General features: G+C 49.6%; 1 protein-coding gene across 1 annotated transcript in view; it reads left to right on the plus strand.

The window, feature by feature from the left end:
- Positions 1-5,235, plus strand: part of LOC127926089 (centlein-like) — a 53,239-nt gene extending 48,004 nt beyond the window's left edge. Inside the window, exon 8 of the mRNA XM_052511377.1 lies at positions 4,195-5,235. Coding sequence (XP_052367337.1) covers positions 4,195-4,305 — 111 coding nt within the window. The 3' untranslated portion in view covers positions 4,306-5,235. The remainder of the gene's footprint in view (positions 1-4,194) is intronic.
- The last annotated feature ends 7,468 nt before the right edge of the window (positions 5,236-12,703 follow it).

Below are 12,703 nucleotides of genomic sequence, written 5' to 3' on the forward strand. Positions count from 1 at the left end.
CAGAGGAACAGAGAGGTGTCTCAGCAGTGGTAGAGGAGACTCAGAGGAACAGAGAGGTGTCTCAGCAGTGCGTGTGTGCGTGACAGACAGACAGACAGAGAAATAAAGAGAGAGAACATAAACATCCTGAATGTTTAACTTCTGTATAATTCCTCCAGTAAGCCACTTCAATTCACTTTCAAGATCTGAGTGTGAAGAGAACCTTTAAGCTCCAGTACTTAGTGCTGATCTGGTTGACATATGTTATGGAGATATGTTCTATGATTAAAGCATAATACAACTTGTTATGAGTTTCAGAGCTAAGCCAGCTTCAGTCCACTACTACTCAAACCTGGCCACAGCGAGACTTTAAAACCCCACTACAGGAATGAATAGGTTTCCCAGCGTTTCAGAGCGGATGCACGGAGTTAATGTGAATATGTATGTGTGATATATCTGCCTTTGATCACCAGGGCCTGATTTCCATAAAGTCCTTGTGTCGGTTTTGAGAGGCAAGAGGAAAAACAAAATTAGCCGGCGCAGAGGTTAAGACTGCCCCCTCTCTCTCCCTCGCCTGCAGCAAGGAAACCACACACACATACACAGTGAGAGAAACCCAAACTATTCCTCTCAACTTTAACACTGAGTGCAACTCTCATTAGTCTAGAGTGTCCTCCTCTCCTTTCTTATACAACACTGAATGTTCACTCAGAGAGCATGCTGACTAGCAGAACACCAGTATGTACATTACAGAACCATAAGTATGTGGACACCTGCTCATCCAAAATCTTATTCCAAAATCATGGGCATTAAAATTGAGTCCCCCTCCCCTTTTTGCTGCTATAACAGCCTCCACTCTTCTTGGAAGGCTTTCCACTACATTGCTGCGGGGACCTGCTTCCATTCAACCACAAGCGCATTCGTGAGGATATGTGCTGATTTTGGGTGATTAGGCCAATGGAGTTGAGGTCAGGGCTCTGTGCAGGCCAGTCAAGTTCTTCCACACCGATCTCGACAAACCATTTCTGTATGGAACTTGCTTTGTGCACGGGGGCATTGTCATGCTGAAACAGGAAAGGGCCTCCCCCAAACTGTTGCCACAAAGTTGGAAGCACAGAATCGCCTAGAATGTCATTGAATGCTGTAGCGTAAAGATTTCCCTTGACTGGAACTAAGGGACCCTAACCATGTAAAACAGCCCCATTATTCCTTTTATTATTTCCTTGTTGCAAAGGTGGCATTATATGATGTTGCCACATTGAAAGTCACAGAGCTCTTCAGTACAGGCCATTTTAATGCCAGTGTTTGTCTATGGAGATTGCATGGCTGTGTGCTCGATTTTATACACCCGTCAGCAACAGGTGTGGCTGGAATAGCCAAATCCACTAATTTGAAGGGGTGTCCACATACTTTTGTATGTATATTGTACCTCAGGACATCCTAAAAGAACAAAGTGCTCAGCTGTTCCTTTTTCATTATTGCGAAGTAATCTGTTTTTAAGAAATGCTTTGTGGAAAACACTAAACATGGACCAACCCCTCTCTCTACTGCCCCTCTCAGGCCCAACCTCTCTCTCTACTGCCCCTCTCAGGCCCAACCTCTCTCTCTACTGCCCCTCTCAGGCCCAACCTCTCTCTACTGCCCCTCTCAGGTCCAACCTCTCTCTCTCTCTGCCCCTCTCTGGTCCAAGGCCCTCTCTCTCTACTGCCCCTCTCAGGCCCAGCCTCTCTCTCTACTGCCCCTCTCAGGCCCAACCTCTCTCTCTACTGCCCCTCTCAGGCCCAACCTCTCTCTTACTGCCCCTCTCAGGCCCAACCTCTCTCTCTACTGCCCCTCTCAGGCCCAACCTCTCTCTCTACTGCCCCTCTCAGGCCCAACCTCTCTCTACTGCCCCTCTCAGGCCCAACCTGTCTCTCTACTGCCCCTCTCAGGCCCAACCTGTCTCTCTACTGCCCCTCTCAGGCCCACCTGTCTCTCTACTGCCCCTCTCAGGCCCAACCTCTCTACTGCCCCTCTGCCCCTACTCAGGCCCAACCTCTCTCTACTGCCCCTCTCAGGCCCAACCTGTCTCTCTACTGCCCCTCTCAGGCCCAACCTCTCTCTACTGCCCCTCTCAGGCCCAACCTCTCTCTACTGCCCTCTCAGGCCCAACCTCTCTCTACTGCCCCTCTCAGGCCCAACCTCTCTCTACTGCCCCTCTCAGGCCCAACCTCTCTCTCTACTGCCCCTCTCAGGCCCAACTGTCTCTCTACTGCCCCTCTCAGGCCCAACCTCTCTCTACTGCCCCTCTCTCTCTACTGCCCCTCTCAGGCCCAACCTGCCCTCTCTTTCTACTGCCCCTCTCAGGCCCAACCCTCTCTCTACTGCCCCTCTCAGGCCCAACCTGTCTCTCTACTGCCCCTCTCAGGCCCAACCTGTCTCTCTACTGCCCCTCTCAGGCCCAACCTGTCTCTCTACTGCCCCTCTCAGGCCCAACCTCTCTCTACTGCCCCTCTCATGCCCAACCTCTCTCTCTACTGCCCCTCTCAGGCCCAACCTCTCTCTCTACTGCCCCTCTCAGGCCCAAACTGTCTCTCTACTGCCCCTCTCAGGCCCAACCTCTCTCTACTGCCCCTCTCAGGCCCAACCTCTCTCTACTGCCCCTCTCAGGCCTCTCCTGCCCCTCTCAGGCCCAACCTCTCTCTACTGCCCCTCTCAGGCCCAAGCCCTCTCTCTACTGCCCCTCTCAGGCCCAACCTGTCTCTCTACTGCCCCTCTCAGGCCCAACCTGTCTCTCTACTGCCCCTCTCAGGCCCAACCCTCTCTCTACTGCCCCTCTCAGGCCCAACCCTCTCTCTACTGCCCCTCTCAGGCCCAACCTCTCTCTACTGCCCCTCTCAGGCCCAACCTGTCTCTCTACTGCCCCTCTCAGGCCCAACCTCTCTCTCTACTGCCCCTCTCAGGCCCAACCTGTCTCTCTACTGCCCCTCTCAGGCCCAACCTCTCTCTCTACTGCCCCTCTCAGGCCCAACCTCTCTCTCTACTGCCCCTCTCAGGCCCAACCTCTCTCTCTACTGCCCCTCTCAGGCCCAACCTCTCTCTACTGCCCCTCTCAGGCCCAACCTCTCTCTCTACTGCCCCTCTCAGGCCCAACCTCTCTCTACTGCCCCTCTCAGGCCCAACCTCTCTCTCTACTGCCCCTCTCAGGCCCAACCTCTCTCTACTGCCCCTCTCAGGCCCAACTCTGTCTCTCTACTGCCCCTCTCAGGCCCAACCTCTCTCTCTACTGCCCCTCTCAGGCCCAACCTCTCTCTACTGCCCCTCTCAGGCCCAACCTCTCTCTACTGCCCCTCTCAGGCCCAACCTGTCTCTCTACTGCCCCTCTCAGGCCCAACCTCTCTCTACTGCCCCTCTCAGGCCCAACCTCTCTCTACTGCCCCTCTCAGGCCCAACCTCTCTCTACTGCCCCTCTCAGGCCCAACCTCTCTCTCTACTGCCCCTCTCAGGCCCAACCTCTCTCTACTGCCCCTCTCAGGCCCAACCTCTCTCTTCTACTGCCCCTCTCAGGCCCAACCTCTCTCTCTACTGCCCCTCTCAGGCCCAACCTCTCTCTCTACTGCCCCTCTCAGGCCCAACCCTCTCTCTACTGCCCCTCTCAGGCCCAACCTGTCTCTCTACTGCCCCTCTCAGGCCCAACCTGTCTCTCTACTGCCCCTCTCAGGCCCAACCTGTCTCTCTACTGCCCCCTCTCAGGCCCAACCTCTCTACTGCCCCCTGTCTCTCTACTGCCCCTCTCAGGCCCAACCCTCTCTCTACTGCCCCTCTCAGGCCCAACCTCTCTCTACTGCCCCTCTCAGGCCCAACCCTCTCTCTACTGCCCCTCTCAGGCCCAACCTCTCTCTCTACTGCCCCTCTCAGGCCCAACCTGTCTCTCTACTGCCCCTCTCAGGCCCAACCTCTCTCTCTACTGCCCCTCTCAGGCCCAACCTGTCTCTCTACTGCCCCTCTCAGGCCCAACCTCTCTCTACTGCCCCTCTCAGGCCCAACCTCTCTCTACTGCCCCTCTCAGGCCCAACCTCTCTCTACTGCCCCTCTCAGGCCCAACCTCTCTCTCCTCTCAATACTGTACCACAATAACAACAAACCTGCCCTCTGAAAAGATGCCAAGTGTCAAAAAGCACACTTTAACTGTTCTGTGTTTTTTCTGTCTTCTTTCTCTCCCCTCCCCCTCCACAGATCCCCTCTGCTGCTCTCCTAATGGAGGTGCTGTGTGTGAAGATGAAGGAGAGGAAAGTGCTGACAGAAGCGCTGGCCGCGCTCACAACACCAGTCAGCGAAATCGCCTGACTCCCACTCCGGGGCTGAGGGCTGCGGCTGGGAAAAACTGTCATCCTCTTACTCTCCTCCTCCTCTTCTCTCTCCATCCCTCCTTCGTGCCCAGGCCTTTCTTTCTCAGCGGGGGCTGAGTTGGCCAAGTCGACCTGAAGTTGCTCTCTGTGTGTGTGTGTGTGCGTGAGCACGCACGTGTATGAAGTTGCCTCAACGCCGCGCTTCCAGAACCAATATTTACGAGAAAAGCGCTGTCGACTCACTCCGAGCCACTCGCTCACGCAGCGGTCTAGTGCCGTGCCGGGGCCCAGCCTTTGTAAATGAGCCCCCAACATCTGCGTTAGTGGTTAGCGCGCTCCATCTGCGAGACAGGGCCCTTTAGCGTCAGGCTAATTTACAGTACAGAGACAAACGCTCACTCTCTTTCTCTCCCTACTCCAAACGCCATCCTGAGGTGATGATAACATTATGCTTACGTTTTTACTTCAACTGAGACATGATTTGTTATGTTTTTTTTATTTTGATATTTTCAGTAATTTATTGTGGATCTCAAGGACCCCCCAGGGTGCTCGGAGTGGGACCTGACCCAACAGTGCAGACTCAACGAAAGAAAAAGTATCCTCTTAAAGTAAGAAGCAGACATACTCTCTCTCCTCTTAGGATATACTGGACTCAAACCCGACACATGCATTCCATGTCCCATTTGGACCGGTTGGATTCCATTGTTCCGTTCACGTTTCAGTGACCAAATGCTCTTAACGTCAATGATATCATAAAATATACATTTTGTGTGTTTTGTTTGTCTAGGTATATTCTGAAATGTATTTTATTTCAGGATACTAGTAGACATTTGTGTGTTCACTTCATACGGTATTTCGCAATAGGTAATTATGTTATATTGTTAATTGATTGAAACTGAATTGAAATAAAAGTGTGTTGCCAATTGTTTTATTTTGACACTATGGAGTCAAGATTATGGATCTGTCACATTATAGTTGCACTATGCAGAAATCTCTCCACCATTTCCTGGTTGCTAAAACTCTAATCGTTTTCCTAATGTCAGTTTATGTAACAAAATAAGATAGTATAGTGTAGAGAATCATTGTATCATCTAAACCGCTGTGAAATATATTTTCCATAACCAAAAATATTGTTTTTTCAGTTGTTTGAAGCTAATGTACAAAACCGAAAGTAAAATACACAAAAACAATACTTGCTTTCAAGTGGAATGATAGATCTATAACTCACATTTCTATTGCACGAAAAGTTACCTATTGCCACTTTAAAAGATTGATTATTTTCTTGATGCATCATGTGCTGCAATGTTTTCTTAGCCAGAATGTACTGTTGGGTCAGTGGTTAAAGTTAAGACCAAATAATTTTTATATCCAGGCTAGTCTCATTAGAACTGAGGCTAATAGAAAGACAGTAGTGTATCTGTCCTGCCTTGTTGACAGTGATGGACCCCGATTCAGTTCCTCTATTGGACGGGCGGAGGCGGGGCTCCCTGTCTCCCAGATGATTGACAGGCGACTGGTAGACCATCAGCATGGTTTCCGACGGTAATGAGCGACCCCCACTGTTGACTTCATTAACGAGGGTCTTCAGTGGGCCACACATACAAGCAGCCCAGTGGTAGAGAGGGAGCAGTCTCACCCTTGACGTACCTCTCCAGCCCTTTTATGTTTCTCTTCCCTCTCTCTTTCTCGTCTTTCATTATTCATAGTGAATATCAAACCGTGATCTGGGTCTCCTCTGTCCTTGAGCAGGAGTCCTACACCCGAGACCACCACACTTCTCTCTCTCTGATCATGTCTTCCTCTCCTTTCTCATCCCTTTGTTTTCAATTATTCCCTCTTTTTTTAAAGTACAATTAACAACCTTATGTAAAATCATCCATTCAGGAATTAACAAGAAATAATTCAACTTTTTATCCCACCCCCCTTTCAAATATATGCTAATGATGTGTATTTTTTCCTTTATCTTTCTATAATAAAGGGTGGATTAGCCCAGGACTGTCTCTCCAGCAACACAGGGACCAATTTAGCTGTGATCCTGGGGAGCACTATGCCCCAGTGGTTAATTACCATTCATTAACATAGTTTGCATCTTTTATTCTCCGTCGAATACCCAGGAGCGAGCTATTGTCAATATTTGTCCCATATAAATTTGTGCTTGGTTTCTCTCCCTAGTCACTGTCCTCTGGCGTAATGCTGCTAATGACAAACATTAATAACTGAGAAATCCAGTGTGTAGTGGGGATGATACAAGAACAGAGGAAAGGAGGGGGCGCGTGTAGTGTAGAGTCGCACAAATTAGCATGGAGCCCCCTTTTATTCTCTCGCTCTCTGTGTTTTAATGCATAGTCAACATGTTTGCTTATACCCGCACCATCCGGCCCTGTCTGCTTGACACTCAGCCTCTATTTATGTGACATATTCAAATGACTACCCAGAAACCTCTTGGGTTTAATTAACCTGGCCTTGGCTCTCTGTGCTCCCCCCGTGAAGACGTTAACAGATCCTGAACGCACCCTTCACACTCCTGCCTTCCCCTGTGCTAGTCCTCGTACCACGTCCACACGCTCCCCCCATCCTTCGCTCTATAGGAATGGAGAATTAGAGCCATCCACTTGTCGTTTTTCCCCCTCCCTCTCTCGCTTTCTCTGTCTTCCTCCCCTCTCTCTTGTACAACTCTCATTAAGGGCAGGTCTCCGAGGGGAATTACTTTGATCACTAGTTCCAGTTGCGAAGTTTTCCATCTCCTTCCTCTGTCTTTTATTCCTCCCCACGTGATCAACTCTGTGGCATTTCTTTTTCTTTGCCCTTTCTTTATTTAATCCACCTGTCACAGTTATTTTTTCTGCAGAGCTTTCCTCTGGGGTTGCTCCTCTCCTGGATGGGGTAAGAGGGGGCCAGGGTCAGGAGTTGACTGGGAGGCCGATCAATGATAGGGGTTGAGGGGTATGGTAGTGTCTCGGGGCACCCCTGGTGTGATTACGAAAGCCCCCCAATGTCACTTGGGTGGGGAGCGCTGGGAGAGAGCAGGGGGGCCAAGGAGTACAAAGACAGAGGTGGATCTCAGCTGCCAATCGCCGCAGCCTCCAGCCCATCACAATTAGCCCTCCGCCTCCCTCTCCTCCTCACTGCCTCCCTCTCCTCCTCACTGCCTCCCTCTCCTCCTCACTGCCTCCCTCTCCTACTCACTGCCTCCCTCTCCTCCTCACTGCCTCCCTCTCCTCCTCACTGCCTCCCTCTCCTCCCCTGCCTCCCCTCCTCCTCTCTGCCTCCCTCTCCTCCTCACTGCCTCCCTCTCCTCCTCACTGCCTCCTGCCTCTCCTCCTCACTGCCTCCCTCTCCTCCTCTCTGCCTCCCTCTCCTCCTCACTGCCTCACCCTCCTCTCCTCCCTACTCCTCACTCTCCTCCCTCTGCCTCCCCTCTCTGCCTCTGCCTCTCCTCCTCTCTGCCTCCCCTCTCTCTGCCTCCCTCTGCCTCACTTCCTCACTCTCCTCCTCTCTGCCTCCCTACTCCTCCTCTCTGCCTCCCTCTCCTCCTCACTGCCTCCCTCTCCCCCTCACTGCCTTCCTCTCCTCCTCTCTGCCTCCCTCTCCTCCTCTCTGCCTCCCTCTCCTCCTCCTCTCTGCTCTCTGCCTCCATCTCCTCCTCTCTGCCTCCCTCTCCTCCTCTCTGCCTGCCTCCATCTCCTCCTCTCTGCCTCCCTCCCTCTCCTCCTCTCTGCCTCCCTCCCTCTCCTCCTCTCCCTCCCTCTCCTCCTCTCTGCCTCCCTCCCTCTCCTCCTCTCTGCCTCCCTCTCCTCCTCTCTGCCTCCCTCCCTCTCCTCCTCTCTGCCTCCCCTCCCCTCCTCTCCTCCTCCCCTCTCTCCTCCTCTCTGCCTCCCTCTCCTCCTCTCTGCCTCCCTACTCCTCCCTCTGCCTCCATCTCCTCCTCTCTGCCTCCATCTCCTCCTCTCTGCCTCCATCTCCTCCTCTCTGCCTGCCTCCATCTCCTCCTCTCTGCCTGCCTCCATCTCCTCCCTCTGCCTGCCTCCCCTCCTCTCTGCCTGCCTCCATCTCCTCCTCTCTGCCTGCCTCCATCTCCTCCTCTCTGCCTCCATCTCCCTCTCTGCCTCCCTCCTCCTCTCTGCCTCCATCTCCTCCTCTCTGCCTCCCTCCCTCTCCTCCTCTCTGCCTCCCTCCCTCTCCTCTCTGCCTCCCTCCCTCTCCTCCTCTCTCTGCCTCCCTCCCTCTCCTCCTTTCTGCATCCCTCCCTTTCCTGCTCTGCCTCCCTCTCCTCCTCTCTGCCTCCCTCTCCTCCTCTCTGCCTCCTCTCCTCCTCTCTGCCTCCCTCCCTCTCCTCCTCTCTGCCTCCCTCTCCTCCTCTCTGCATCCCTCCCTTTTCTCCTCTCTGCCTCCCTCCCTCTCTGCCTCCATCTCCTCCTCTCTGCCTCCCTCTCCTTCTCATTTCGACACTAGTGTAACAGGAACCAGGAGCCTGAGAGAAACAGCCTCTGGTGAGTTGACTGACTTCCCCTTTTCTCCCTGACACAGTTTCTCTCCCTGCTTCTCTCAGCACCAGGAGATGGTCTGGCTTTGATATGACAGACAACCAGACAGACTTGGCTCACTGTTTAAAGTAATAGGTGTGTCTGTGACTCTCAGCCAAATGCATTGTCAAATGTATAATGCAGCATGTTTACTGTACTGTTGATTCTACCTTGGAGAAAAGGAAGTGTCGCGTTGGGTTTTCTTTTTCTACTTTTTGGATTTAGATCGCGATCCAATGAAAATAATTGCTACCGTACGATAAAAATGTACACTGACCGTCAACACTACATTTCACTACATTAACCGTTCAGGATCTTTCACATAAGGACATATAAAAGGAAAGGAAACAAGGAAGGAGAGGGAGGGAGGGAGCCATTTTAAAACTATTGAGATGCACCCCAGCTCCTATTAGGACCAGTCTCCACAGTATCAAGTCATGTTCAATGTCACCTCTCTTTCTCTCTCTATGGTGAAGAGGAGGGGAGGAGGACTGCAGCTTCCCTCTGGTCCTCTGAGAAGGTGGATTAGACGGCCAGATCAGCTCTACTACCTCCTCTCTTTTCTCCCCGGGAGCTCAGTCAACAAAGGCAGCCCAGGACATCAGAGGCAGGGCAGCACTGAGCAGGGCTTAGTCCAGCCTGGGAAGAGAGAGGGATGAGAGAGAAAGAAAGAGAGGAGTAGAGACTGAGAGGAAGACTAACGTGAGATGCAGAGTGAACGAGAGAGGCCCAGAGGCTCCAGTGGCTGTACTAGGAATCCTTAGAGGATAAGGCCGTGGAACTCTCCCCAGAAGCAGTCTGCTCGCCTGTCTTTTGCTTTTTTGTTTTTTGAAAAGGGCCACATCCACAGATAATCTAGCGCTTTTTATGTTGTCTGTTGTCTGTGGAGTGGATAGACTTGCTCAACTATTAGATCAGTAATGAGTTTATATGATCTCTCTACTAGATATCTCTCTACTAGAAGAGATACTGATCATGATGTTTCATCTGGAGAGCACGATCAAATCCCTCTTGGGGTTTCCTCCTATTGGAGAGATATCAGAAGTCCGACTTGGCTTCCAAAACTGGCTTCCTTTCATTTTATTGGCTCTGTGGGGTTCTAGATTGCTGTAGATGAAAGAGAGGAGACGATGAGAGGAACTGTTGAGAATGAGATGCACCCCTGGACTGGTCTTGGTTTGGCTGGAGACTTTCTCCGTGGGTCTCGTCTTAGTGAGTGACTCTGAGAGCTACTTCACCAGTCTTTCGTTATGATATCTGTACAATGGAAATGTATTGCTCATGTTTTGTTTAAGTATGATTGATTATTGAGCAATATTTGTATATAGTACTATGTACAGTGCATTCGGAATGTATTCAGACCCCTTGACTTTTCCACATTATGTTATGTTACAGCCTTATTCTAAAATTGATGAAAGTAATGTTTTTACTCATCAATCTACACAATACGTTTTTTATATATTTTTTCTAATTTATTAAAAATAAAACCTGAAATACCTTATTTACTTAAGTATTCAGACCCTTTGCTATGAGACTCGAAATTGAGCTCAGGTGCATCCTGTTTCCATTTATCATCCTTGAGATGTTTCTACAACTTGATTGGAGTCCACCTGTGGTAAATTCAATTGATTGGACATGATTTGGAAAAGCACACACCTGTGTCATGACGTTGGCCTGGGGGTTGGTTTATGACAGTCATAAATACCTCTTCCCCCCTTTTCCTCTCTCTACCCTACTGATGTTACATTTGCAAACCCCTTGGTTAACATAGAGATTCTGGGAACATCAGAAGGGGGGGGGGGGATAAACTATATTCTGGTAATCCGACCAATTGAACATATACGGTGGTACTTAATGAATATGATGTCAGTTCGGTTGTCATCTGAGACATTCTCATCAATGATAAGATGACATAAACTCTACAGTGGAAAATCTACACATCAGAGTTATCGGATTCATATGGAATTGTTGTTCAATTTAAATGTTTGAATATGAAATTATTCGTGATGGGATGAAATGTGATTTTAGCTTCTAAAATGTGAGATTTGGGTTTTCATAAGGTCAATCAGTGGCCTGTCCCTGTGAAGGAACATGGGCTATAAAACTTTTCAAACACGCCCTCCTCTCCCTTCCTATATAAAGCCTTGACGACAATATAACCTCCTGTTCCGAGGATGTGAGGACGACGGTCCGATGTCAGAATGGTTCAGATAATAACTACAGAACAAAGCCAACATCAGCGTGAGCTTTGGTTTGCGAATGGTATGAACTTTGAACTCTTATTCACTACAGAAGTGATACCTCCTAGCCGTTGAGTTAGCAACAGCCGCTGCAAACGAGGGTTGGGAAGAAACAGACAGAGTATCCCGTCTATCAGACAACGACGTTACTACAACGTATTCAATTGACAACCAGAGACATTCTTCTAAGGACTCGGTTGGGCAACACGGCCTTCCATCTACCACCAACCTACCGAAGCGCAGCTCAGAGTAAATATTTATTGCATTTTCCTTTTCCAAATGGGCGGTAATGTAGAATGCATAAGATACTTTATTTACGATAGCACAGCTTTGCCCTTTGTTCCTCAGTCTTCCCACTCTTTCACTCAAACCCAGTCCTTTTCTTTTGTGTAACAAGCTGTCATATCTGTTCTGCCCGCTAGGGACATTTTCCTTTATGACGTCATTTGTAATCAAGTTATGATTTAATTTTGTGTATGTGTAATTCTGTGTGATTAGTTAGGCATTTAGTAAATAAATAATTGGTAGTTAATTACATTTACATGATTAGCTCAATCAGGTAATATTTATTACGGAGAAATTATTTTATAGAATAGCATGTCATATCACTTAATCCGGCATAGCCAAAGACACGACACCTGTCTATATAAGGTCCCACAGTTGACAGTACATATCAGAGCAAAACCAAGCCATGACTTTGAAGGAATTGTCGTAGAGCTCTGAGACAGGATTGTGGAGAGGCACAGATCTGGGGAAGGGTACCAAAAAATGTCTGCAGCATTGAAGGTCCCCAAGAACACAGTGGCCTCCATCATTCTTAAATGGAAGAAGTTTGGAACAACCAAGACTGTTCCTAGAGCTGGCCATCCGGCCAAACTGAACAATCGGAGGAGAAGGGGTTTGGTCAGGGAGGTGACCAAGAACCCGATGGTCACTCAGACAGAGCTCCAGAGTTCCTCTGTGGAGATGGGAAAACCTTCCAGAAGGACAACCATCTCTGCAGCACTTCACCAATCAGGCCTTTATGGTAGAGTGGCCAGACGGAAGCCACTCCTCAATAAAAGGCAAATGACAGCGCACTTGGAGTTTGCCAAAAGGCATCATAAGACTCTCAGACCATGAGAGTCAAGATTCTCTGGTCTGATGAAATCAAGATTGAACTCTTTGGCCTGAATGCCAAGAGTCATGTCTGGAGGATTTGTGTATCTTGTTTTGTTCCATGTTAATTTATTTATTAAATTCACTCCCTTTACCTGCTTCCTTATTATTAGCTGGCACGTTACAGAATAAAGCCTCACCAAGGGAAGCAACAGGGATTTTTTTGTTTTTTTTACTGGTAATGTCAGGTCCAAGGGCGGCTGCCGAAGCAACAGGGGATGCCTCCGCTTGCTCGTTAGGCTTCCATGCCTCAGCTGGCTCGTCGGGATCCCATGCCTCAGCTGCCTCGACAGATTCATCTGTTGGGGATGAATCAGAATTAGTTGGGTAACAGATAAATAAGATGTTTTATTTACTTTCATAATATGCTTATGTGAGATACTTGTCATTAGAATGTCTCCTTTTGGACTATACTGTTGGCAGTTGCACTTTTCCCTTCTCAGCTAGGGAAAAGTCACTTGGGGCCCAGAGAGGG

Source organism: Oncorhynchus keta, unplaced genomic scaffold (genome assembly GCF_023373465.1).
Source record: "Oncorhynchus keta strain PuntledgeMale-10-30-2019 unplaced genomic scaffold, Oket_V2 Un_contig_6766_pilon_pilon, whole genome shotgun sequence".
NCBI classification, from domain to species: domain Eukaryota; kingdom Metazoa; phylum Chordata; class Actinopteri; order Salmoniformes; family Salmonidae; genus Oncorhynchus; species Oncorhynchus keta.